We start from the raw sequence: 26,965 nt of genomic DNA, 5'->3' as shown, positions 1-26,965 counted from the left end.
AAACACGCTACGGGAGTTGTTAGAGCCCAGAACACAGTCTCCTCCGGTGACCCCCCCGTCCATCATGGCCCCCCCCCCCCGTCTCTCATGTCTCAATGTTCCCCCCCGATAATCTCTCATGTTTAGCGGATCTCCAGAGTTCAGCGGACATTGGAGGCGGTACGTCGTGTGGCTCCGCCCCGTGTATAGTAGAAGAGGAGAGGAGCCCCGCCCCCCAGGCTCAGTCCGGGATCCCGGTGAGAGGCGGATGGCCACAGTCCGGGAGAAGGCGCTGGTACTCGGTCTATGTATGGACTACAGCCCGGTACACCGACCGCCAGGTACTGCGGGGATCTATGTGATCGGTGTGTGTTGGGCTGTACATGGGGCGCACACAGGAGATCCCTATAGTGGGGAGAGTTGGGAAGTTGTAGGCGATGCTGTGTTCTCTGGTCATACACTGACCGACTTCTATGGGAAGATCTCCTGGGTGGTGTTATCCTTGTTGGGTTGGTTGGAGATGGGTGAGCACCCCAGTTTTCTATCTGATCCGTGTAGGGAGGGTCCATTGGGTGGTATTTTGGGGGGGGGAGGGTCCAGTGGATGGTATTTTGGGGGGGTCCATTGGGTGGTATTATTAATGGGGCGGGGGTCCATTGGGTGGTATTTATTATTGGGGCGGAGGTCCATTGGGTGGTATTAATAATGGGGCGGGGGTCCATTGGGTGGTATTATTATTGGGGCGGGGGTCCATTGGGTGATATTGGGGGGAGTGGTTGGGCTATCTTTGGTTGGTTGGAGATGGGTGGTCAGCCCAGTTTTCTATCTGATCCATGTGGGGAGGGTCCATTGGGTGGTCTTATTGGGGGGGGAGTGGTTGGGTTATCTTTGGTTGGTTTGTAGTTAGAAATGGGTGGTCACTCCAGTTTTCTGTCTGATCCATGTGTGGGGGGGTTGTATGATCACCTCTGGTCTCCAGGGTGCAGGTAGGTGATCAGGCAGAGACCTCCATGATGGTTGGAGATGTTCTCATTCGTCTGGGTAAATCTGTGGTCGTCCGGTCCTCCTTTTGTCTGGCTCTGATTTCCTCTCTCCTGCCATGGCACACATGTTCGCTGTGTACACCACACACACGGGCTGTCATGCGTAGAAGTTGCGTTCTATTCAGGTTCTGTGCGTTTACAGCGCCTAGTAGAATGGATCCGGTCTGACCGTTTCCCACAGCCGCACATTGGTGTGAGCTGAATCCATGGGAGGGAGCCTGGCCTCTGAGCCCCAGATCTCCTCCTGCTATTGGTTTGGGGCTCATTTGTACCAATCGGCACGCTAAGGTGCGCAAATGCATGTCTACTGCTGTCCACTGTGCGAGCGCACTACAACACTCCTGAACACATCGCAGTGATTGCATTTTTATTTACTTTTCTTTTGCTTTTTGTATACTTTGACATGAAGTCCTCTGTGATGTTCAGAAACAGTCTGTTCCAGGGGCGGACTGACAACTCATGGGGCCCCCGGGCAATAGGGGATCATGGGGCCCCTATGTCCTTGCCCAAACTCAAAAAAGCCTATGAAAAAGGTACCAGGGGCATCTCATGGGGCCCCCTACTGACCTTGGGCAGTGCCAGAGTTTCCAAATGGTCAGTCCGCCCCTGGTCTGTTCTAGGTTTTTTTTTTTTTTTTACAGCACACACCAAGACTGATTGATGGGACTTGGAAGCCGAGGGTTCTGCCTGGTTCAACCAATGTGATTAGTGCCTTTTGCAGCAACACACTACAGTCCAGTTAACATGGTTTCCTATGGGACACGTTCATATCTGGGCATTTTTGGAAAGGGTCCAGGACTTCTTTAAATGCAAAAAGCAGCATTTTTGCTACAATAGAAAAGCTGCTGAACTGCATGTAGTTTGTTTTTGTCGCGCTTTGTGTTTGTATTCTGCCCAGCAACAAAAAAAATTTCCACTTTAACACACAAAGAAGAAAAAAAGGAAAATACAGGGGTGCAAATAGACAAAAAGCACAAGGCATTGGTGTGAACATGACTGAAGTTTCATCACTGTGTTGGCCAACGCTGCTCATTGTCAGGTGTGAGCGAGCCCCCCCCATCCCCCGTTTCCACCGCCCGCTGTTCATATCCTAATCACTAGGAGTAATCTAGAGGGTCTTGTACTGTAGAGGTGATCTGCAGCCCTTACCTAGAATAGAGGTCCTCCACCAGTGCTAGGTGTCTCAGGGACAAGGAACAGGTCAGGATTACCTACAGGACCCCAGCAGGTCATGTTCTCCAGTTTCCTTCACAGATGGCCCAATGCAATTCTAGGTATTTAATCATTTGGGTGTCCTGAAAACGTGACCTGTTAGGAACACATGGAGTGCTACCTTGATGTAGACTTTAGAAAATGATTCTGTATAAGGCCCTGTGCACACTAGCATTTTTTATAAGCTCCCAGAAGCTGTCATCATTTTTTTTTTTTATTTGCTCTACTCCTAGAAGCTAAATATTGTTATCCATCCTATGTGTCCATGCACACTATAGGCTCGTAGCATTATTTTGAGCTTCAGCATTTAATAGTGTAAAAAAAATATATATTTTTTTTATTTGAGCATCTTTCAGCACAAAATGCTATGCTCTCCTAAACAGTGTTTTTTTTTTTTTTTTTCCCACTTTACATGTATGGTTAAAAAAAAACCCAAAAAAGATAGCGTTTTTTTCTCTTCTGCGCATGGAGCCTAAAACCATTTAAAATGTTTAATAAAAGGGGTTGTTTGGCAAACAAATTAATTGAGTAATTTAAATAATCTTTGAATTTTTGGTGTAAAAAGGTTTGCATTAAAAAAATGGGGATTTTTCAAGAGCAGGTTTTTGGCAAATCGAAGGGCTTGTTTACACTAGTGGTTGGGGTGAGGGTAAAACTCTATGGTTGACTCGCTTTTACTACCCCCTTCAGCTGCAGGCCAGGTCAGTGGCGGGGGGCGGGGGGGGGGTGCAATGTGTTTAGATGCTGCGGGTGCAATGCTTTGCATTATGGCCTTGTTAGGAATTATGCCCCTTGATGCTTTTGGTAGGCATAGCGCTCACTGAACGCAACCCATTAAAGTGAATGGGGCCCCTCTGCAAGCGCCCTGCAGCTGCTTGCAGCACCAGCTGTTACTGCTTGCTAGTGCAGGATTCAGGGGGTTAAAGCAGGTGGTGAGGAGGTGATACAATGCCGCCTCATTTCCTGTCAAATCCTCTGAAAAGTGAGCTGAATGTTGATCACTCTTCACAGAGCAACTCTAGCGTGAACACTTTTTTTCCCTTGGTCTGAGCAGTGCTGATACAGAGGTGAAGTAACATGTAAAGCTAATGATGGCTGTACACATAGCAATCTGATCAAACCGTTCTTCAGGCTGCGTTCACACCTAAGCATCATGTTTTCAAGCACTTTTTTTGAGCAGAATGGCACATTTGTGCAGCTTTTGTCAGGCATTTTTCAACTAGGCGTTTGGAGTGCTGCTGAAAAAAGGGGAGAAAGCTGCTGTTTTGAGTAGAAAATGCGCAACAGAAAGCTTGAAAAAACGCTCATGTCGCACTTTTCGGGCATTTCTTTTTAATTCTACAAGAAAAATGCTCAGTTCTGCCCAGGGGCGGACTGACAACTCATGGGGCCCCCAGGCAATAGGGGATCATGGGGCCCCTGTGTCCTTGCCCAAACTCAAAAAAGCCTATGAAAAAGGTACCAGGGGCATCTCATGGGGCCCCCTACTGACCCCGGGCCCTCGGCCAGTGCCCGAGTTTCCAAATGGTCAGTCCACCCCTGGTTCTGCCTGAAAAGTAGCTCATTCACATTTTTGAGTGAAAGATGGCTTGCTAGACGTGACAGATTGCTCAGGTGTGAACAAGGGCCATAAAAAACAATATGTTTTTGATTGTTGAGCATTTTTTGAGCTACAAGCTATAAATGTGATTGGGACCCCAAAGATTTGGACAATGTGATTGGCTCTAAGGATTGGACATTTTTTGAGTGAAACAGATTGATTTCATTGAAAGCATTCTGATCTGCCAGGATGGTAAATGCTATCATAGGAAAGTAGATCGCTATGATCTTTAGGCGTATGGCAAGATTGTTCAATACGCCAATCTTTCAGATGTCAATCGATCAATATGATTGTATAAGGAATCATTCTGTGTGTAGCTCCCAGAAGAGGGGGCCGTACATGCCTAGATTTCTTTAATTTTAGTCTAGAGATCAAAATAAATCGTATCGTCTTCCCTGATCCATGCTAAATGGTGTGAATGGAGGAGTCTTTCCTGACAGCGATTGTGTCCTGATATCCGGTACCCCCTGCTCTCAGAATACCAGAACAATGACCCCGTCTGGGCACAGTCACTGCTTGGACGACTTTTTCCACCCAGCTCCCTCAACTTAATTCCACAATCCGCTTTTGCTGAGCTTGGTGGTGCCGACAGGGACACTCCTGACTTGAATTTTGGCTGGTTGGACAGGAGTTGGCTGAAATTTGAGCCATGTATGGCAGCCTGCAATCCCTATGAAGGGAGTGGATCTATCAGAAACTTGTTCTGAAAAGCAAACTGTTTAATTAAAAAAAAAAAATTGTTACATGTGCAGAAATCCAGCTAAAATCCCCTTTATTGTATGTATTTGTATATTCATTATAGAGCTATACTGTGTATGTGGGGTGTGTTGGATGTCCTGTGCATATTTGTGATGTGTGCGCATATTGTGTGGTGGTGTACTGTTTTATTGTGCATGCGCTGTGCATATTTGTGTTGTGTGCATAGTGTGTGGTGGTGTGTGTTCTGGGTTTTCTTGTGTATGTGCTGTGCATATTGTGTTGTGTATGTGCTGTGCATATTGTGTTGTGTATGTGCTGTGCATATTGTGTTGTGTATGTGCTGTGCATATTGTGTTGTGTATGTGCTGTGCATATTGTGTTGTGTATGTGCTGTGCATATTGTGTTGTGTATGTGCTGTGCATATTGTGTTGTGTATGTGCTGTGCATATTGTGTTGTGTATGTGCTGTGCATATTGTGTGGTGGTGTGTGTGTGTTCTGTGTATATTGTGTGGTGGTGTGTGTGTGTTCTGTGTTGGGTGCACTGTGCATCTTTTGTGTATTGTGTGGTAGTGTATGTTCTGTGTTTTTGTGTATGTGCTGTGTTTTTTTTGGGTTTTTTTTTTTATGTATGCGCTCTGCATTTTATTTGTGTGGTGTTCTGTGTTTTTGTGTGCTGTGCATTTGTTGTGTGCGCTGTGCATATTGTGTGGTGGTTTGTGTTCTGTGTTTTTAATATGCATGTTCTGTGCATATTTGTGTTGTATGCGCTGTGCATATTATGTGGTGGTGTGTGTGTTCTGTGTTTTTATTGTGTATGTGCTGTGCATTTGTGTTGTGTTCGCTGTGCATATTGTGTGGTGTGTTCTGTGCTTTTATTGTCTGTACTGTGCATATTTGTGTTGTATGCGCTGTTGCATATTATGTGGTGGTGTGTGTTCTGTGTTTATTTGTGTGGTGTTGTGTGTTCTGTGTTTTTTATTGTGTGTGCTGTGCATTTGTTGTGTGCGCTGTGCATATTTTGTGGTGGTCTTTGTGTTCTTTGTTTTTAATATGTATGTGCTGTGCATATTTGTGTTGTATGCGCTGTGCATATTGTGTGGTGGTGTTCTGTGCTTTTATTGTCTGTACTGTGCATATTTGTGTTATGTGTGCTCTGTGCATATTTTCTGTATTGTTTGCTGGTGTGTGTTCTGTTTTATTGTGTAGTATATGATGTAACTGAGTTTCTCCCGTCACCAGTGTTCTATGCTGCCTCCTGTATGGCATTGTATACATGCTTCTGTTTTTATGAGTTTGTTTATGCACATGTTGTGGTTTGTGTTTTGTAGTGGCTGATTTTCCTATTAGTCAGTGGTTTTGAGAATCTGCTTCTTTCAGAGAACAGAGCTGTGTAATGCAGTTAACATATGGCAGTTGGCCGGGCTGTCCTTTGCCGCGTTACATGCGAAGGTATGCGATGTCTCAGCTCAGGGAATGTGGACGGGGCAGCTCAGCCGTCTGGTTTGAAATTTTGTATTTGCTCATTTCCTTTGAACCGGCTGTATCTTCCTGTCAGGGAGAGAGTATGGATTGTCTCTACCTGAATATCTCCGGATGGGGTTGTGTGATCAGAAAGAGAATCCTGGGTAGAGATCAGAACCATCCCTGTAATATGTTGTGGTCGGGTTGGACTGTGTTCTGTGTGGTCTGCTTACTTGTACAGCCCTGGCCAAAAGTTTTGAGTGACACAAATATTCATTTTCACAAAGTCAGTGTTCAGATCTTTTTGTCAGATGTTACTATGGTATACTGAAGTATAATTACCAGCATTTCATAAGTGTCAAAGACTTTTATTGATAATTACATTAAGTTTATACAAAGAGTTAATATTTGCAGTTTTGACCCTTTTTCAAAATCTCTGCAATTTGCCCTGGCATGCAGTCAACTTCTGGGCCACATCCTGGCTGATGGAAGCCCATTCTTGCATAATTAATGCTTGGAGTTTGTTATAACTTGTGCTTTTTTGTTTTGTTTCGGTTTCTTTTCTATTTCGCCCTCCTCTTGAGGATTGACCACAAGTTCTCAATGGAATAAATGTCTCGGGAGTTTCCTGGCCATGGACCCAAAATTTCGATGATTTGTTCCTCAAGCCACTTGGTTATCACTTATAGCAAGGTGCTCAATCATGCTGGACAAGGCATTGTTCCTCACCAAAACTCTTCTTGGATGGTTGGGAGAAGTTGCTCTCGGAGGATGTTTTTTTGTACCATTCTTTTCTCACGGTTGTGTTCTTAGCAATATTGTGGATGAGCCCACTCCCTTGGCTGAGAGGTAACCCCCCCCCATATGAATGGTCTCAGGATGCTTTACTGTTGACATGACACAGGACTGATGGTAGCACTCACCTTTTCTTCTCTGGACAAGGTTTTTTTCTGGATGCCCCAAACAATCGTAAAGGGGATTCATTAGGGTAAATGACTTTACCGCAGTCCTCAGCAGTCCAATATCTGTACCTCTTGCAGAATATCAGTCTGTCAATGATGTTCTTCCTAGAGAGAAGTGTCTTCTTTCCTGCCCTGGACACCAGGCCATCCTCAAAGTCCTTTCCTCACTGTGTGTGTAGATGCACCCACACCTGCCTGCTGCCATTCCTGAGCGAGCTCTGCATTGGTGGTGCCCCGATCCCGCAGCTGAATCAACTTTAGAAGACGGTCCTGGCACTTGCTGGACATTCTAGGGCACCCTGAATCCTTCTTCACAACAATTGAACCCGTCTCCCTAAAGTTCTTTATGATCTGATAAAAGGGTTGATTAGGTGCAATCTTGGTAGCCACAATATCCTTGCCTGTGAATCTTTTTGTGCAGAGAAATGACTTCATGTGTTTCCTTACAGATAAATTAATATTTGACATTATCAAAACTTTTGGCCAGGGCTGTACATGTGATTTGTTTGGGCCTCATGCTATGGTTGCCACCTCATCCTTTTAAAACTGAATACTTAATTACACAGGTTCTGTGGCTGATTAAAGTGGTAATTAAACTGCGTGCCTTATCTGCATTAAATTAGCCTCAGAACCTGTGTAACTTGTGTTCAGGTTTAAAGGGATGAGGTGGCAACCCTACATCATGCACATGGGTGGCTTGACCCATCGGCATCAAATTCCAGCGTTTTCGGGCACCTGGGCAACACAGGCTGACATCCATGGTGGTTGGGCACTGTACTGAGCGATATTGGCTGTATATTCTCAAAGCACACCACTCTAAATGCTAGCACAATGTCCAGCCACTGTGCATTTCATCCAGGCTTCTGTCAGCAGGGATGGACACTGCACATGTGCCTCCAGGGCACCTGAAAGCTCCAGGATCAAGTCCTTGTCCACTTCACTTGTGCAGAGCCCACACAGGCACAGCCCACTGTTCTCTATGGGTCGGTCAGTTGTAAACGGACACTGGCATCCGGTCCACTAGACCAATAGGGAACTGATCCCCATCAGTCGGTTTATATTGGATGCAGGCGGATGTAAACGGACACGTCTGTTTTACATCAGTCTTCTCCCCATAGAGGACAATGGGTGGTCCGATGGGTCTGCCTGCCCATGTGAAAAGACCCTTATTCTTTTTTTTTTTTTTGTTTTTTTTTTTTTTTTAGTTGCCAGCTGTGTCCGTTTTTGCTATGTTTGCACTAAATCAGGGGTCTCCAAACTTTCCAAAGAAAGGGCCAGTTTACTGTCCTTCAGACTTTAGGGGGCCGGATTGTGGCCAGCAGTGGTATAAAGTCTCAGGGCCAACATCAGTAATGGTAAACAAGGTCTCCGGTGTGGTGTTCAGGTGCCTGTGGTCAGTAGGAGGAGGAGTAGTGCCCCATTATTGCGATCACTGGAAGGAATATTGGTCCATAATTGATGATAGTGGATGGAATAGGGCGCCATCATTGATATTGGGGAAGAATCGTTTCCCATTGCTGGTGTCAGTCGGGGGAATTATGCCCCACTTTTTGTGTTCATGTTAAGAATAGTGCCCCAAGGGCTGGTTAAAGGCTAGCAAAGGGCTGCAGTTTGGAGACCCCTGCACTAAATGTAGAACTGCTTTGCTACATGTGGGGGCAAAGCAACAGATTCACTTCAGAATGCATACAGAGGATGCACTGGCCTGGTGCTTTATTGGAAAGATAAAAAGTAAGTATCGTACTCACAATAGGCAAACGGGTCAAAGGCACATCACACTAAACAGCGGTGTCCAGTCCACATAGCATATAAGTCCAAAAAAAGAACCCTGGACTTCCAGCAGGATAACGTGCTTCGGGGTCTCAACCTCCTCCTCAGAGCCACCAGAGGTGGCCACCTCCATCAGAGGTGGCTCTGAGGAAGAGGTTTTGTACTCTTTATTCGTCCAATAATTTTTTTTCGATAATGCACTAGGCCGGTGTGTCCTCTGTTTTTCTTTGTATCCAGTGGCATTGGACTACCCCTGTCTGAGGGCAGCAAGGAGTGAATTTTCCAGGATATCTGATGTTACCACAACCCTAGCAGAGTCCATCCCAAAGCACAGGAGTACAGAGTTTGCTGTGACTTCAGAATGCATGTAGGGGCAGAAGAAACATACCCAGTGCATCTCTGCAATACATACAAATTTCTGTAATTTTAATACCCTGCAAGTACTGATAGAACTATAGATTTTGCATTAATGCTCTATTACTAATTCCTGTTGTGGGCTGACGGTGCACAGCGTTTTCTGGAATTAAATTGTAAGGTATGGTATTAACCATGCCCAGGTTGACTGTTAAACTACAGTATAGACCTCCGTCAGACATGAGGGCTGCTTTGTAGTCCCAAAGGGTCAGGTAAAGACTCTGCAGTCCTGGGCTACTTAACCTAACACTTTCTTGCTCTGAGGGCAGAGATAAGGTTTGTGCTACAGATGGGGCTAGTACAGGGGCGGACTGACCATTTGGAAACTCTGGCACTGCCCGGGGTCAGTAGGGAGCCCCACGAGATGCCCCTGGTACCTTTTTCATAGGCTTTTTTGAGTTTGGGCAAGGACACAGGGACCCCATGATCCCTTATTGTCCAGGGGCCCCATGAGTTGTCAGTCCGCCCCTGGGCTAGTATTAAATTTAACTCTGTTAAACATGCCCTTGAATGAAGCCAATGAAATGCCAGAGGACTTTCCAGTCATGTGACTACTGATTGGTCATCATAATCACCTGATTTGGAGCTTGTTCCACCTTCCAATCATGAACTGTGACCAGAAGCTGTTGACAGAGTGAGTGCCGCAGCACAGAACAAATGGCTACCATTGACTGTTTCTGAAAATGCTGGTTACTTGGCTGCAGGATTTATGTTCCAGGTAGTCAAAAGCACTGAGACCAGGAATGGTGACCCCAGGAGTTTAAAAAACAAAGGTATACCGCTCAGGCAAACAATCCAGATCGATCCCAAACAGGTGCAGGCTCTGGATCGCCACCACACACGATGCAATAGGAAGAAGGGTCAGCCGCACACCGGAGGATAGATGAATATAGTGTGTATTTATTGATCCATAGGACACACAACACCAGGACATGAATACAGGACCTGTTAACGTGTTTCACACGATCTTGTGCATAATCGTGATTACGCACAAGATCGTGTGAAACGCATTAACAGGTCCTGTATTCATGTCCTGGTGTTTGTGTCCTATGGATCAATAAATACACACTATATTCATCTATCCTCCGGTGTGTGGCTGACCCTTCTTCCTATTTAACCCCAGGCGTTTCCCAAGAAATGTAATCCTAACAAACATGCATTTATAATTTGGTTGGCGCATGTCTTGGGCTCCATTCACACTTCTGCAGTTTGTTTATTGTCCGTGTTGCAGTGCTTTTTGCAGTTCGTTTTGTGTTTTTCTACATGCGTTTTTGTGTTTTTTGTTTTGTTTTTTTTTTGCTGGGCAGAATAAAAATGCAAAACCTGGCAAAAATGCACTACCATGCATTTCAGCAGCTTCTCCATTGAACTCTATTGTAGCAAAAATACTGTTTTTTTTCCTTTAACCACTTCAAGTCTGGACACTTTCACCCCCTTCCAGTCCAGGCCAATTTTCAGCTTTCAGTGCTACCACACTTTGAATGACAATTGCGCGGTCATGCAACACTGTACCCATATGAATTTTTTAGCTTTTTTTTTTTTTTTTAGACCGATAAAACTTTTGGTGGTATTTATTCACCACTGGGATTTTTATTTTTTTGCTATATAAATGAAAGTCAAAACATTTTGAAAAGTGTTTTTCTTATAACATTTTGCAAATCTTTATTCATAAATCTTGGCCGAAATGTATTCATCTATCTTTTTAGTAAAAAAAAAAAACCAAATTGGTTTAACCAAAAATTATAATTTTTCAAGTGTTTTTACATTTTTATTAATTTTTTTGGTTTAACATACTGTCACCCTAGCAGTACAGTGTCACCACAGTGACACTGTACTACTTGTGGGGGGTTATGAAGAATTTTTTTTTTTTTTTTTACACCCATAAAGGCTGTAAAAGCAATAATTTCTCCTATCTGGCTGCATTCTTACAGCCATTGAGAAATACTGTGCAAGCTGTAATTGGTCACAGCTGGTCAGATGGTACAAGACTGTTGTGAATGGCCCTGTACTATGTGACCTCTGTGATCATTCAGATTTCACTAGTAGTAAGCAATGATGTCAGGAAGTGACATCTTGCTTACTACTATTCATATGATCACTGATTGGCCAATCAGTGATCACATGATCGGGACCTCACACAGGTCCCATATAGCGATCGGTGTTCCGCTGCTCCTCCGGACACGGCAGGCACTGGATCGCGGTGCCGCGCGCTCAGGCAGGGAAGTGGGAGGACGTTTATAAACTGCCACCCACTCCTGTACTGCTCCCATCTTGCCATTTATGTACATGGGCCGGATGAGAAGAGGTTAAAAAGTCTGACCATTTCTAAAAACAAAGTGGCTCAAAATAGCATGGAAGTGAACATGTTCCATAGGAAACCATGTTGAATAGACTGTAGTTTATTTCTGCAAAAAGCACTAAAAAGTGAATTGGTGTGAACGGAGTCTATTGGTGCAATAGATTTAGACCTGGAGCAGTGTGTATGTCTAGATGCATTTGCTGTTTGGCTGACAGTTTTCTGCCTTTCTGCCGAGTGTATTCAATCTAGGGATAGGAGGTTTCCAACAGGGCCACCCTCAGTGAATTTTGACAGTTTGACCAAGAACCATCTGAAATTTTGCTCAGTGTATGGCCAACTGAAGTGCGTTAACTTAATGTGTTGTGTAGTCAGACGGGGCAGCCAAGCTTCAATGACATAACACTTCAAAAGTCACATTTGTGTCCAGGTTAACCTGTTGCTTTGCCCTTCCCCGGCAGCACATACTTGTGACTCTCTCCCCTGTGTAAGCTCAGAGTTCTAGTTGGAGCTTACACGGGGCTGAAGACCTCTGCCTGCATCAATGTGATGGCACTGGTCTGATCTCCAAGCACCACACTGTACCCTTTCCCCCTGTCCCCAAAATGATGCATATTCTAATTCTCATAGGCTAAATGTAAGGGGGGACCGTGAGAAGAAAAGGTAATTATGTTCTGCTTTCTGCTAGGGATGGTGGCTTTAAAGTAAACTCATTGCTTTGTCCTGAATGGGGAAAATCAAACTGGTTTTACACCATTAGAATTTTTTCATTTAGCCAGCGTCCAGGACTGATCACTTGCAGGCGATCATGACATGAGCGATTTACATGCTGGTGGCCTTAATCTGCTTTTCAGCCATTAGCCTCTTATTGCTTTCAGTGAGGCTGCCTCCTGCAGCTAATCACCAGGAACCCCCGCTGGTGCATTCGCAGGTGTGAATGTTCTCTAGCCTGATAGCCCCGGAGTAAAGGTAGATCAGCTCATTGTTGCCGATTGCAGTTTGTTTGCTGGGTGACGGCAGGTTACAGGCGTGTAGAGATAAGACACAGGAATGCTCTGGTATTGCATGATCTGAATGTGACCTTGGTCAGAGTGGAAGTCCAATGTACCAAATCTGGCTGCTTTGGAGCTTTAGCGGCTATATCCAGTGCTGACTAATTCTGTTGGCATCTAACTAAAGAGTAGCAAATGGTTACATATTATTGTCCAATATAACTGTTTCCTATAAACTTACACAGGAACGATGGGAAACCTTCAGCTTTGTTTAAAGAGTACCTGTTTTAGAAGATTGCCCATGCATTGCTTGACATCCCCTAGTCTAGGCACTTATTGACGGTTTACCAATTCAGGCTTGGATGGCTGCATACATTTGCTGTCTTGGTTCATTGTATTTGCTGAAAAAAAATTAAGACCTTTTACCTCCTATATGGCAAGTGTAACTTGTACAAGACACAGGCATGACATCTCATTGACACCATTCCTTGCATTGGTTTTTATGCTTCTCTGCGTATCCAGGGAACTATAGGCTGAATGCAAAATTTGCCATGAATTTGCAATTTTGTCACTTGACATTCTACTTGTATCTAGTCCTACCCTGCTAGTGACCACAAACTAAGATGTTGACCATCATAGGTCAGGTGATCTTGAGACATCTGTGAACTTTGTATGGTAAAGGGGGTCTGTTTTTTTTTTTTTCCCCCACTTCAAGAAAGGTGGCTGGAGGAGGCTGGTGAAAATTGGGAGATACTGAGAGCTACTTGGCAATTGTCTCATTCCGATCGTTAATAATCATTGTTTTTAGTAAAAAAAAAAAAAAAAATGCTTGTGCTTTTTCTGTTTTTTTTTGTTTTTTTGTTTTTTTTTTTCCTTTTCCTTTTCCTTTTTTGTTTTTTGTGATTTTATTTTTGTCTGCAGGAGCCTGTAAAGCATCAGCAGATCGCTGGTGTCATGCAGGTCTCCTGCAGTTCTGTCAGTATATCTGCCAAGCAGATGTACTGCCAGGAAGAATCCTGGAGCTCCATGGTAGTTGTGTACTGCTAGCCGACAACTGCTAAGGCTGTCAGGACTAGTCTCTCATTCAGTAGACTTTTATTATTTTTTTTTTTTAACGTTTGACAACTAGTGGAGGATCTTCTCCATGATGGCTGTCAAAGTGGGGTGGGGGGGTGTTGGGTGTTGGCCTGTCCGATCGTAACATGTTACACCCTGAATATGGGTGTAATGCGTTAACAAAGGTGAACTTATCCTTTAAGCTCATCACGTTACAATCTCATTGGACAATACCCTTTAGAGCTGTCAGCAACTGTGTAGTACAAGGGCGACCAAATAGGATTCAAACTGGATAATTTAGGAAGTTCCACATACAGATTTGGTATTGTGCTAGAATGTGCAGTCAGAAAAGTGAGCTGTAGCTAAATTAATGCAAAAGTGGACATAACTTTTCAACTTTCATGGGTTGTTCATATTTCACATTGGTAGAGTAAGTCTTCCCCTATAGCAAATCTTTTTCATTGCAGGTAAATGCATTCCAAGCAAAAGCAACTTTGCGTTCTTGAAGAAGGAAGGATGCAGGCTGTCCGACATCCACTGAAAGCTACAGAATGTGTACTCGCATGACACTACTGACAATGTCTTGGCATCGGTGACTCTCGTCAATGGTGTCATCCACGTAAATATTCTGTAGTCTTCTGTGGCATGTCATACAGCCTGTGCCCCTTTGTCAAAAACCCAATGACAACATGTTGCTTCTGCTTGAAATCCATTATTTACCTGCACTGAAGTGTCATAGAGGAAGTTACTCTACCAACATATGAAATTTGTATGACCTATGTATATTTATAAAAAGTGATTCCCATGTTTGCATTGCTTTGGGTACAGCCCTTGTATGTGTGGTGATCCTAGGGAAGGTGAAAAGTACCTATAAAGTATTGCAACTGTTATCAGTGGATCGTGGATTCAGTGCTTTTGGCTCCTGTAGACTTTTCTCCAGGTCCGTACAGAGGTATAGACCTTCAGCTACGGGGCGGAGGAAGTATTAATGGACTAAAACTGTGGGGAACTTCTCTTCACATGTGCTCCATTGAGAGCTACACTTTCTTGCTGTGGTGGCAGGTGGAACTTGTAGTTTTTGTTTAGTTTTTTTGTGTTTTTTGGTTTTTGTGGTGTTTTGTTTGTGTTTTTTTGTTTTGTTTTTTTATGGCTTACAGGTCCATTACACCATGATAGTCATCCAGTAATACCCCCTTCCCTGTATAGGTACTTAAACATACATATGTGTCTGCAGCTTGCTTGTCCTGCACAGATCTTTTCATGGTGGTCCCCTGGATTTTGTAAGTATTTTATAGTCTCTTGAGCCTGTAGTAGTTAATTTGCCCTCCTAAATACCACAAGTTGTGCCACAACCATAATACCGGTGTAATTGCTTTGAGATTTATAGCCGTGCGTGAATTGACTGCTGTTCTCCAAAGAACAAGGAACTTTAGTGTTATTTCTGCCAGTAAAAATGTCAACTGGTAAAATATATTTGTGGTTTTCAGAAGTACAATTGTAAAGCTGGTAATATTTCATAGCAGGGCGTATGAGAACTAGAATGCAGGCTGAAACCTATCCTGTAGGTTTAGTTGGTGAAACATGGGGGCTCCTGGCATCCCTGCAAGCTTGCTACTGCTTACATTCATCAAGGAGTTATTTGGGGGTTCTAACTGTGTGTCCCCATCATATGGCTTGGTGCGTTAGACTTTTTTTTTTATTTTTTTTTTATTTTTTGGGGATCTAGGGTAAATTTCTCCGTACATGGTTTTATCCAACAAAACTGGTAGGTCAATCTGCTACTATCCAAGGAATACATTGTGCCATAGTATGACTTTAGTTGTAAAACTATTAAGGGGTCAGTCTACCCAAAACAAATAGAAGTAGCTGTATTTTGTAGCTTCGCCCTCTAGTAACTTTCAGTGTAATCATTGCTAAATTGATCAGACTAATAGTGTAGGTGAAGCCTTTGAAAAGAATTCATGTATAGAAAAAAAAATCCAAATAAAACACACGATTTGTACATTTTCTAAATTACTGACAAATATAACCAACATGTTAATTTTTTTTTTTTTTTTTTCCTGCATTTTGCCAGGTCCGAACCTAAATAATAAACCATTCCGAGCCACCTACATCTGGAGCAGCATCATCCACGCTCTGCACACTCAGGTGGAGGTGAAGAAGCGGCGGCACCACTTGAAGTCCCACCCGGATTGTTTCATTGGCTCCGATGCTGTGGATGTTGTGTTTGCTCACCTGGTGCAGCACAAATACTTTGGCGATGCTGACATCCCACGTTCCAAGGTTGTGCGGGTGTGCCAGGCTCTTATGGACTGTAAGGTGTTTGAATCCGTATTGAGCACGTGTGTCTTTGGGAAAGAGAAGAAACGCTCCGTGTTTGAAGACAGTAGCTGCAGCCTGTACAGATTCCTCAATGTGCCACATCGTACTACTGGGCAGGTTGAAAAGGGCCATGGTCGATGTACGCCACAGAGGTATGTTGAGTCCGATGGAATGGGCTATAGAAATACCATATCAGGAATGAATACTCACCAGCCACTTTATTAGGTACACCTTGCTAGTGCCGAGAAAATATCCCCCACACCGTTACACAACCACCACCCTGAACCGTTCATACAAGGCAGGATGGATCCATGTTTACACCACATTCTGACCCGACCGTGAATGTCGCAGCTGAAATTGAATTCCCATTCTCCTCTGACCTCAACGAGGCGTTTTCGTCCACACTGCCACTCATTGGATAGTATTTCTTTTTCGGACCATTCTCTGTAAACCCTAGAGCTGGTTGTGTGAAAATCCCAGTAGATCAGCCGTTTTTGAAATACTCAGACAAGCTTGTCTAGCACCAACAACCATGTTCAAGGTCATTTAAATCCCCTTTCTTCCCCATTTTAATGCTGGGTTTGAACTTCAAGTAGCCTTCACCTTGTCAGATGCCTAAATGCATTGCGTTGCTGCCATGTGATTGGCTGATTAGCAATCGGTTACCAAGCAAGTGTACCAAATAATAAAGTGGCTGCCGCTGCTGTTTCTCAGCCAATGAGGAGGGAGAGACCAGGAGAGCTGAGACTCCTGTGCACATTGCTGAATTGTGATAGGGCTTAGGTAAGCACTAAGGGGGGGCTGCTGCACACAGGTCTTTTACTGGTTAAAAAAACAAAAACAAAACAAACCTTCAGCCTTTTAGAATTTAAGATAGTAGGGTGTTTTGGTGTCCCATTGATTCCCCCTACTGTACACCTTGTTCTAGAACTCACTGAGTGTGAGAAGTTCCCTCTCAGTTGTTGCTGCACCAAGTGCCCCCATGGGAAGATGACCCTCTCCTCATGTTCCAAAATCATACAGTGGTCACCAGTTGTCCGTTTCCAATCACTTCATTCCCTGTTACATCGGTCAAATAAGGAACGTGAATGTGTCAGTTCATTGTTGGTTTTACATACATTCTCAATATAAAAATGCAGAAAAATAAATTTGTAGTCTGTCAGGTACTGGTCAAAAGGTCAGCTGCCTCTAAAATATGGCTCCCTGCTGTCCCATCTTAAGGGGTTTGTAAAGTTGTAACTTTTTCTTTCTGGGCAGATTTTCTTTCACATCCTATCAGGAAGATGTGAAACTTTCTGCAATGAGGAATTTCCCTCTGACCGTTGTCACCCAAAGAGGTCTACCCAGTTGGAAGGTTTTTTTTTTTTTTTCTTTCTTTTCTCTTGCCTGTTCTGGCAACAACTGACATGTATTTCCCATTGTCTTGTCCATGGTCATCAGTACACATAGGGAGTACAATGCTACTTGGCCAGAACGCACAGCAATAAAAATTGTAATGACTACTCTACTCTTCAACTTTACAAATTCTACTCTATCCAATTTTTCTAACAAAGTTTTAGTTATACATATACTTATTAAAGTAGAACTGAAGGCAAAACTTTTTGGTTTTTTTTTTTTTTTTTCTTTCACTGATGATAAACAGGACACATAGGGTGAATCTCCCTAACGGAGGCATAGAAAGCAATCAAAACGTGGAAGGTGTTCTACTTCATCTCCACTCTGTCCAAAACTAAAGAAGAAAATTTTTTTTTTGCCTTTGAGTTGTATTTAAAAATCATCTGCCTTGATAAGTTTCTGAAATTTAAGTTTTTCCCCAGGAATGTCAGGAATTTCATTTTCTTTAATGAAAATTATACAACTTTTATACATTCTCAGGACTTTTGAACCAAAATCTTCATTGTGTATAAATTGGCAGTTGGCCTGTCATGTGATGCTGATATTTCTGTAGTAAAACTTTATTATATATTTTATTTTACTAGATTGATTATTGCTACTGCAAATGTTATAATTTTTGTTTTTCCTGCAGGCATAGGAGGCCATTCTTTGTACCTAGCTAGATGTTCCTTTTGTGCCTTCCTCTAAATTTATTTAGTTTCATGTTTTTTCGCTAGTGCCTTCTTTCATCTAGGGCACTTGCTGGACAGGAATAATGCAGGCGGTGGAGTTTAGCCATAGGCTGGTAGAAGTTGCTCACTGGTAACAAAGTAAACCTACATCAAAGAAGTACAGATTTGCCCCTTTTATAAATCTGGCACGGTTTAAAACTATAATCTTTAAGCCTGGGTTCACACTTGTGCGGTGTGACATATCACATGTGACTTCTGTGTGGTGCGATTTGAGCATGAACTGGTTGTGAATGTGGTGCGGAATTGGCACAGAAACCGCTGCAAATTCTGCACTGCATCAGTGTGCACTAATGCTATGGCTCCATGCACACTTTTTTTTTTTTCTGCTCCTAGAAGCTAAATGGTGGTGTTCATGCATACACTTTAAGCTGTTGGCATTTTTTTTTTTGTGCTGCAGCACCTAGGAGCAGAAAAAAATGTTTTTAGAGTGTTTGTTTTTTCCAGCAGACACTCCTAACAGTTTTTTTTGTTTTTTAGGTTTTTTGTTTTGTGTTTTTTTTTTTTTTTTTTTTTTTCTATATGTACTGTAAAACCACTATTACCAGAATTTTTTTATCCAGCTTTTTTTTTAGCTTAAAAGGAAAAAAAAAAGGCTAGTGTTCATAGAGAGTCAATGTGTATGTATTTTTAACATTTGCCACAATCTATAAATCGGGCTGAGCCGTGATATTAGAAGCTACACTCGTATCTTGGTCTGTCCTGTCTTGTATTGATCTATCCAGTTGAGGCAGTTCTACTGGTAGGCTTGTAGCCTGAGGTTTGTTAGTATTCATGTTGTACAAACTAGATCATTCTAGGTATGCTGAATGATGCCGGACAATTCAATTGTTTAAATTCTTAGAAACTAGCTGTAATGGTTGTAGTGTAAACAGATGCACCTGTTCCTTTTTTAATCTAATGTGATATCAGAGGGTTTGCAGTTGTGATCAAAACAGAGGTCCAGTATGGTGAGCTAACCTTTAGATCTAGAAAGCTGGCTGGCTTCCTGCTTCACAGGTTGCCACTGGAGTCCTCTTCCACTCCTCCATGATGACATCACGGAGCTGGTGGATGTTAGAGACCTTGCGCTCCTCCACCTTCCATTTGAGGATGCCCCACAGATGCTCAATAGGGTTTAGGTCTGGAGATACTTGGCCAGTCTATCACCTTTACCCTCATCTTCTTTACCAAGGCAGTGGTCGTATTGGAGGTGTGTTTGGGGTTGGAATGTTGCCCTGCAGCCCAGTCTCTGAAGGGAGGGGATCATGCTTTGCTTCAGTATGTCAGTACATGTTGATATTCATGGTTCCCTCAATGAACTGTAGCTCCCCAGTGCCGGCAGCACTCATGCAACCCCAGGCCATGACACTCCCACCACCATGCTTGACTGTAGGCAAGACACACTTGTCTTTGTACTCCTCACCTGGTTGCTGCCACACACACTTGACACCATCTGAACCAAATAAGTTGATCTTGGTGTCATCAGACCACAGGATATGGTTCCAGTAATCCATGTCCTTAGTCTGCTTGTCTTCAGCAAACTGTTTGCGGGCTTTCTTGTGCATCATCTTCAGAAGAGGCTTCCTTCTGGGATGACAGCCATGCAGACCAATTTGATGCAGTGTGCGGCGTATACTCTGAGCACTGACAGGCTGAGCCCCCACCCCTTCAACCTCTGGGAAATGGACATATGAGTGCTGCCAGCATTGCTGCAGAGACAGCTTCTGGATATGATGCTGAGCACTTAACTTCTTTGGTCAACCATGGCAAAGCCTGTTCTGAGTGGAACCTGTCCTGTTAAACCGGTGTATGGTCTTTGCCACCGTGCTGCAGCTCAGTTTCAGGGTCTTGGCAATCTTCTAGCCTAGGCCATCTTTATGTAGTGCAACAGTTTTTGTTCAGATCCTAAGTTATTTGCCATGAGGTGCCATGTTGAACTTCCAGTGACCAGTATGAGGGAGTGAGAGCAATCGCGCCAAATTTAACACATCTGCTCCCCATTCACAGGAGACTTTGTAACACTAACGAGTCACATGACACTGGGGAGGAAAAATGGCTAATTGGGCCCAATTTGTACATTGTCACTTAAGGGTGTACTCACTGTTGTTGCCAGCGGTTTAGACATTAATGGTTGTGTGTTGAGTTATTTTGGGGGGGGGTCAGCAAATTTACACTGTTATACAACCTGTACACTCACTACTTTACATTGTAGCAAAGTGTCATTTCTTCAGTGTTGTGAAAAGAGAGAATCAAATATTTGCATAATTTTCATACAGTATCTCACAGAAGTGAGTACATCCCTCACATTTTTGTAAAGGTCATCCTCTGCTTTGTTTGTAGAGCAAATATTTTACTTGGAAGGATCACTATAGGCATTGAAGATTTTCAATCAAAGGAAAACGTTCTTTGGGGCACTGGACTTTTTTTCTCTTTTTTATGTGTCACTAGACTTTTTATTTTTGTATGGGTCACTTGATTTTTTTCTTAATTTTGTTTTTTTGTATGTATCACTGGACTTTTAATTTTAATATTTTTTTTGACGCTTATACTAAAGTATGTTTGTTTATTATTGCTCACTTATACTGATTGGTGTGAGTTAGTGTGTTTTGCACTGGTTTTATATTGAGAATTTTTTTTTTGGTTTTTATACCTGTGCACAGCGGCATTTCACTTAAAGAGGGTGTTAGTGAGTTGGTCCTGGGCGCTGTGTTTTTTCTATTTGCATTCAAATATTTTACTTGTCAAGGAGTGGTAGTTTTTTGTAGGAAGCTGTATTTGGGTTTTTCCTATTAGAGGAAAAAGTGGAAGTGATCCCTATAGCATTTCACCTGTCTCCCTAGAAATAGATTGGGAAATCTGGCACTTAATGGACTGCTTGGAGCCTTTCCCATTTTATTTGAATTGGACTTAAAGCAGAACTAAACCCTCCTATCCTTAACAGCCAGTGAAGCTGCCATCTTGGCTTCTGTTGGTTCTGTAGTTGCTATTGTGCTGTATATATGATCAGCTTTGACACCAGCCATGCCTTGACAGTTTGGTTCAGGGCCAACATAAGCACACTAGTAACTGTATTCATTATTGAAGGCACAGGATAAATTGGTGGGTGATTTTTCCCTGGGCTTCTGCAATAAAGAGCCTGGCTGCTTGGCTTTTAAATTTTTTAAAGTGGAGCTCCTGTCAATCCCCCCCCCCCCCCCCCAAAAAAAATTAAAAATTAAGTCGGCAGCTAAAAATACTGTAGCTGCTGACTCTTAATGTAAGGACATTGCCTGTCCAGTGATCCAACGATGTTCTCACCTGAGCTGCTTCTTCAATCTGAGTTCAGTCAACCGCCGGCATCTTGGGGAAGGAAAACTGGCGGTGAAGCTTTCTGGTTTCCTATTGCGCATGCACAAGCTGCGCTCTGCTTTTGTGAATGGTCCTGCAGACTTTTGAGGCCCCATGATGCGTCCCTGAAGGTTGCAGGGGTAAGGAGGGGCCGAAAGTCACTCCGGCAATCTAACTGGGAGTGGGTACTTTCCAAAACCAGGTACCCCCCCCCCCCAGGAAAAAGTGCCAAATGTGGGGGGAGGATGCAAACAAGTGCAACGTCCTTTTCTGGGTGAAGTTCTGCTTTTGGAATTTAGTTCCACTTTAATGCTCGTCATAAGTAAGACTTTTATCTGATTTTATGACCAGAGATGGGCTGTGAAGTGTTTTTGATTTTGTTAAAGCCAGATTTTCTTCTAGCCTAGCCCTATAGATTCACTAACACAAAAACCCTTTTTGATTGCCCAACCTGCAGAAAGATTTGGTGCCTGGAATATAGCAGCTGTCATAAATACTGTAATATACTGTTCATTTCCAGCAACTAGCTCTCATGCGGTGTATGTTTAAATGCCGTGTGACCTTGCTGTATTGACTAACCTGTAATCTGTCACTGGCAGGCATGAACAGGCCAGGTTCCCGTCCGCTCCTCTGCAGTCACAGAGCCTGGAAGATCTCTGGGATAACCTCAGTCTGACACCTGCTGACCCAACACAGATGAATCTGCCCATAGACCTACCTCCCAAAGGTAAGAATGTATGGGATGATGAAGCAATACTTTGGGCCGTATGTTTAAGCCCAACTGTAGCCCAAAAATGTTTAGTTTTGTACAAAGTGGCTTTATTTATATAGTGTGTGTGTGTGTGTGTGTGTGTCTTTTGCCTTCCCTTGTAATGTTGGCCTTGCATGTTGTGGCTGCAGTTCTATCACGGCAGATCAATTCCCCAATGCCCATGTATTCATTCACCTAGCTTGTCTCTGTTCACTAAAGGGACAGGTAGCTTGTCCTGGGTCACACAGCCTTTCCAATCCTTGTGTTGCATCACAAATGGAGTGCTAACATGTTAAAAACACACTTCTTCCAGCATGGTAAGCTCTCTGAATGCTGTGCTAGTTTTGGTTGAGCCAAACCTCATGTTTGAACACGTTTCTGATACCGGAATGTAATGATTAGTCTACTAGTAACGGCACACAGGCCAACAAATGACACCTTGAAACTACATGAGCAGTGTACATCCTATGCAGGTAAAAACAAACTCCAAGTGCATGTAGGAAGGTTTATAGTGCTTTAAATTTAATTTTTTTTTTTTTTACATGGTCTTTCTACAATTCTACTTTCTGCCAAGAAGGTAAGAAGTGACCTTTAATTTCATTTTCAGTGTTTTCAAGAACTCCACGAGTAATTGTTAAAAATCTGATCAATACTAAAATTGCATGCTTTGACTGATTACTTGTAATGATTAAAGCACTGAATGATTACGTTGGGTTACTGTACCCACTTAATAAAGAATTTAAGAAACCTGAAATATTTGCCTCCAGGGCAAATCTGCTGCCAGACTAGTAACAAACACTTCTATTGACCAAGGCACAGTTTATGGCATTGTTCAGTTCTTGTTGTCACGTTCATTATAAAGTATAATGACGAGCTTAGTAAGTCCATGAAAGGAAGGGTTTATGTGTAACTTCACTTGACTATCTGTCAGTTTTTGGCTTCAAGATTGTGGAAGGAAATCTCTAAAAAGGTCCTTTGTATTACAATGGTGGTGATTGTAGTCTGCACACCATACGGGCTTTTAAATGGAAGATGACACTCTGTATGTTTTTGTTCTGCAGCACTACATGTACTGTCCCAAGTCCACCAAGACCTTTCCATCAGATCTTGGAGTGCTTTACAGTGCATGTGATTCCATGGTGGGTCATTTTAAAGTTGGAACATTCTAAAAAGTACTAGAGACCCAGTAAAGGCTTTAATAATTTTTTCTACAGTTTCATGCAGAGACTAGTACCTTGATGTGTGTCAAAGCGCAAAAATAAATGCAAAATATTACAGCTTATCAGTTCTTGGATGTGATGACTGCATTACTGTTCTTTAACCACTTGCCTACCGGGCACTTGTACCCCCTTCCTTACCAGGCCAATTTTCAACTTTGCGCAGTCAGTGCAACAGTGACAATTGCGCGGTCATGCAACATTGTACCCATATGAAATTTTTTATTTTTTTAATATTTTTTTTCCTCACAAATAGAGCTTTCTTTTGGTGGTATTTATTTGCCACTGGGTTTTTTTTTTTTTTTTTGGGGGGGGGTTTTTTACGCTAAAAACAAAAGCAAAACACTTGGAAGTTTTTTTGTTTCTATTATAAAATTTTGCAAAAAGGTAATTTTTCTCCTTCACTGATGTGCGTTGATGAGGCTGCACTGATAGGGAAAACTGATAGGGGGCGGCATGGGTGGGCAACACTGGTGGGCTGATGATCAGTGCTGATCCCTGCTGATAACTGCTGGTTTTCGGCAGTACTTTCCTCACGCTCTGACAGCTTGAGAGTGCAGCCGAGAACTGGCAATTGCATTTCCCGGTGATCAGCGTGTCATTGGACACAGCTGATCACATAGTAAAAGGCCGCAGTGATTGGCCTTTTAGCACATCATGTGATCAGCTGTGTCAGTAAGACACCGAGATCACCGGTGCACGCCCCTGGTGGTGCGCAGAACGTGTTCTAGGAGGACTTCATATGACGGCCTCCCAGAACTGGCCGGCCGCAGTGCAGCCGTCATTTGGCTATCTGCGGTCGGCAACTAGTTAAGGATGTGCCTTTCACCCAGTGATCCAACCAGTAGCACACTTACCTTGTCCTCGGGTGGCCACACTCTCCTTCCTTACTGTATCTGTGGAGGAGCAGCATTGTCACCCTAGGCTGCTCTTCTCTTGACTGCAAACCAAACCTCTTCATTACGTAAGGAGAGTTGTTGTAGTCAGCAGAAGATGTCTGGGAAAACATCATTTGAGATCAGTTTAGTGCACTGAACGTTTCAAGTACAACTGGATCTTGGCAGAAACTATAGGCCAGGGCTTAAAATTTCAAGTCCTGAGCTGCTAGTCAGGCTTTAAGAGTTACTCACACCAACAGACACCTGTACACACACAGACATGTACATACACACACAGAAACATGTACACATATATACACACAGGCATGTAAATACACACGCACAGACACATGTACATACACACACCTGTACATGTGTTGGGCGGCACAGTGGCTAAATGGTTAGCATTTCCACCTGGCAGTACTAGGGTCATTGGTTCGAATCCCCACCACGGTAGGTTAATTGGCTCCTGTCTAAATTGGCCCTAGTATGTATATGTATGAATGTAAGTTAGGGACCTTAGATTTTGTCCCTGAGGGTTAGGGACTGATGTGAATGTACTGTGTGTGTGTGTGTGTGTGTGTGTGTGTGTGTGTGTGTGTGTGTGTGAAGTGATGGTGCTATACAAGTACCTGAGATAAATAAATGCACATACAGACACAAACACCCCCCCCCAAAACGTTGGAGTGATTCGTTGTTCACTCACAGAGCCGGGTACTGCATTCTAGGGGGAGGCAGAGAGCACAGCACACTCCTTCCTTTGCTTTCACTTTGCTCAACTATTGAGCAGTCTGACGGCTCCCAGTGCCAATGACAGATCCGGCCTGAGCTCCGAGCCTGCTCAGCAAGGCGGCCCTGGGGGACACCCTTCCCCCTCCACCACCACCACCACCAAATTTCAAGCTATGCTATAGGAGATATCCTGTACTTGCAAAAAATATACTTGGCCTGAAAAAAGTAAATTTAATGCACCTCCATATGCAAGACGTTGTAAGCTGCAATATATGCATTGGTGATCTTGGGTTTAAATTTGCTTGACCGCAAACATGCATTCATTTTTTTTTTTGTGTGGTTTTTGTTTAAGTTCTCAGTGAAGTCTGGCAGGAACAAACAATTCGCCGACTACTGCAGCTAGTGGACCTCCCAATTCTGGACTCTTTATTGGAGGGTACTCCTGCCATGCCTAAAACACAGCCAACAAAGAATGAAGAGCTACTCATTGCTTCCCACTATCTGGACCGAGAAATCCTCAAGGCATTCAGTGACTCTCAGTAAGTGACAAGACCATTCTTTTCTACTCTTTGATCAAAGCAATTCTAAAGTGTTTATTATACAAATTGCTGCTATTTCTGGGTGGGGGCAAGAAGGGGATTTGGTTGGGGATTGTTCTTCCAGTGTAACCGATGGTAGAGATAAATGGGTTTTCCTTTAAGCCAGCCATAGACTGTTCGATTCTCGGCCGAAAATTGAACCATGTATGGGCAGGCTGAATGTACACTGTATTTTACATGTGCATTTTACGTGCGGTTATTGTTAGCAGCTGGTATAGCCACTAGCAATAATCCATGGTTTTTTTTCCCCCTTTAGGGATGGCTTCTCCCCCCCCCCCCACCACCAGGAGAATACAATGGCTTTGCAGGAGGGATTCCCCTGTCAACAGTGGCTGATGGGGGAATCCAGTGAATTTCTTTCCTGCAACTCATGGTTGAAGGAAATTTTTTGCTCTTTCTATAGCTTGCCTTGTATATGGAAAGTTCCACCCTGTGGTCAGGTGCCAACTAAAATTCATTACATAATCCGATCTATCCCAAAAATGTTTAACTTGGCTTCTCCATGATCCTTTAAGTCAGTGTCTTGGGTGGTGGTTTCATTGTCCCTGCAGCACTGCAGTTCCTTTTTTTTTTTTTTTTTTGCTTTAGGCAGTGTTTCAATGAAGCAGGACAGAACAGTAGCAGAACCAGATCTACAACATCTCATCCACTCTTGGAACACTGTCTTTAAAGTGTTCCCATGCTCACACTAATGTAAAACCTAGTGCTTTACTCTGCAAAGAGAAACGCACAGGTTTCCCTAAAGCTTTGAGCAAGAAATGCAAGTCAGCTGTGGTTTTTATGAAGCTTTTATTTTTTTGTGGCAGGGCGGACGAATGGGTTTCAGCAGCAGTGGACTGTTTGGAGTTCCTCCCGGACCAGATTGTTGTGGATGTGAGCCGAAATCTCCCTGAATGCCCTGACAAAGACAGGTCCTGGAAACTGCTGCTGTTTGAGACCATCAGCAAGTACTACAGCCAGAACAGGGTTCCTCTTGTTACCAACCCATTCTTTGACATTCACTCGGGCATTGCTGAGCTTTTAGGTAAGTGTTTAGAAGCCAAGACATGAAACTGTATTTACATTACAAAATCCTTCTTGGAGTTTGCAACTTTAAGATCCCTTGTGCATATGAGCCCAATTGGCAAGATCTGTTGTTAACTGTAGGAGGACAGGCTGTCCCATTAGCACAAGTCCTTTGGACAGACATTGGTGCTAGAGTTAATACACGGCAGTTTGTCTTCAGCATGTCACAAAGCATTGGAACAAACCTGGTGAAGGAGACCTTTTCATGGGGGGGGGGGGGTTACACATTTTCAGATTAACACTATTTTATGGAAAAGCTTTGTAGCACTTTGATGAAATCTTTACTAAAATGTTTATTATACAACATACATTTATCCCCGGGAAAGGGTCCAATCAATATTCTTTCCAAATGTATCAAACTGCAATGTTGTAACGATAAGGTCACCTTTTGACGAAAAAAAAAAAAAATAATTATATATATATATATATATATATATTACAATTTTTTTATTTTTTTTTTCTGCAGGAACCTGTAAAACATTG

General features: G+C 43.2%; 1 protein-coding gene across 1 annotated transcript in view; it reads left to right on the top strand.

Annotated features, from left to right (window-relative positions):
* The first annotated feature begins 221 nt into the window (after positions 1-221).
* The window catches only part of DEPDC7 (DEP domain containing 7), a 38,099-nt gene continuing 11,355 nt past the window's right edge, over positions 222-26,965 (top strand). The window contains exons 1-5 of the mRNA XM_089675883.1: positions 222-320; positions 15,561-15,960; positions 21,840-21,967; positions 25,171-25,357; positions 26,224-26,441. Coding sequence (XP_089532009.1) covers positions 248-320; positions 15,561-15,960; positions 21,840-21,967; positions 25,171-25,357; positions 26,224-26,441 — 1,006 coding nt within the window. The 5' untranslated portion in view covers positions 222-247. The remainder of the gene's footprint in view (positions 321-15,560; positions 15,961-21,839; positions 21,968-25,170; positions 25,358-26,223; positions 26,442-26,965) is intronic.

This window comes from Staurois parvus, unplaced genomic scaffold (assembly GCF_062004578.1).
Source record: "Staurois parvus isolate SC_StPar_1 unplaced genomic scaffold, SC_StPar_1.0 ptg000159l, whole genome shotgun sequence".
Classification (NCBI taxonomy): domain Eukaryota; kingdom Metazoa; phylum Chordata; class Amphibia; order Anura; family Ranidae; genus Staurois; species Staurois parvus.
Note: the sequence above shows the minus strand (reverse complement) of the source record. Positions and strands in the feature narration are given on the sequence as shown.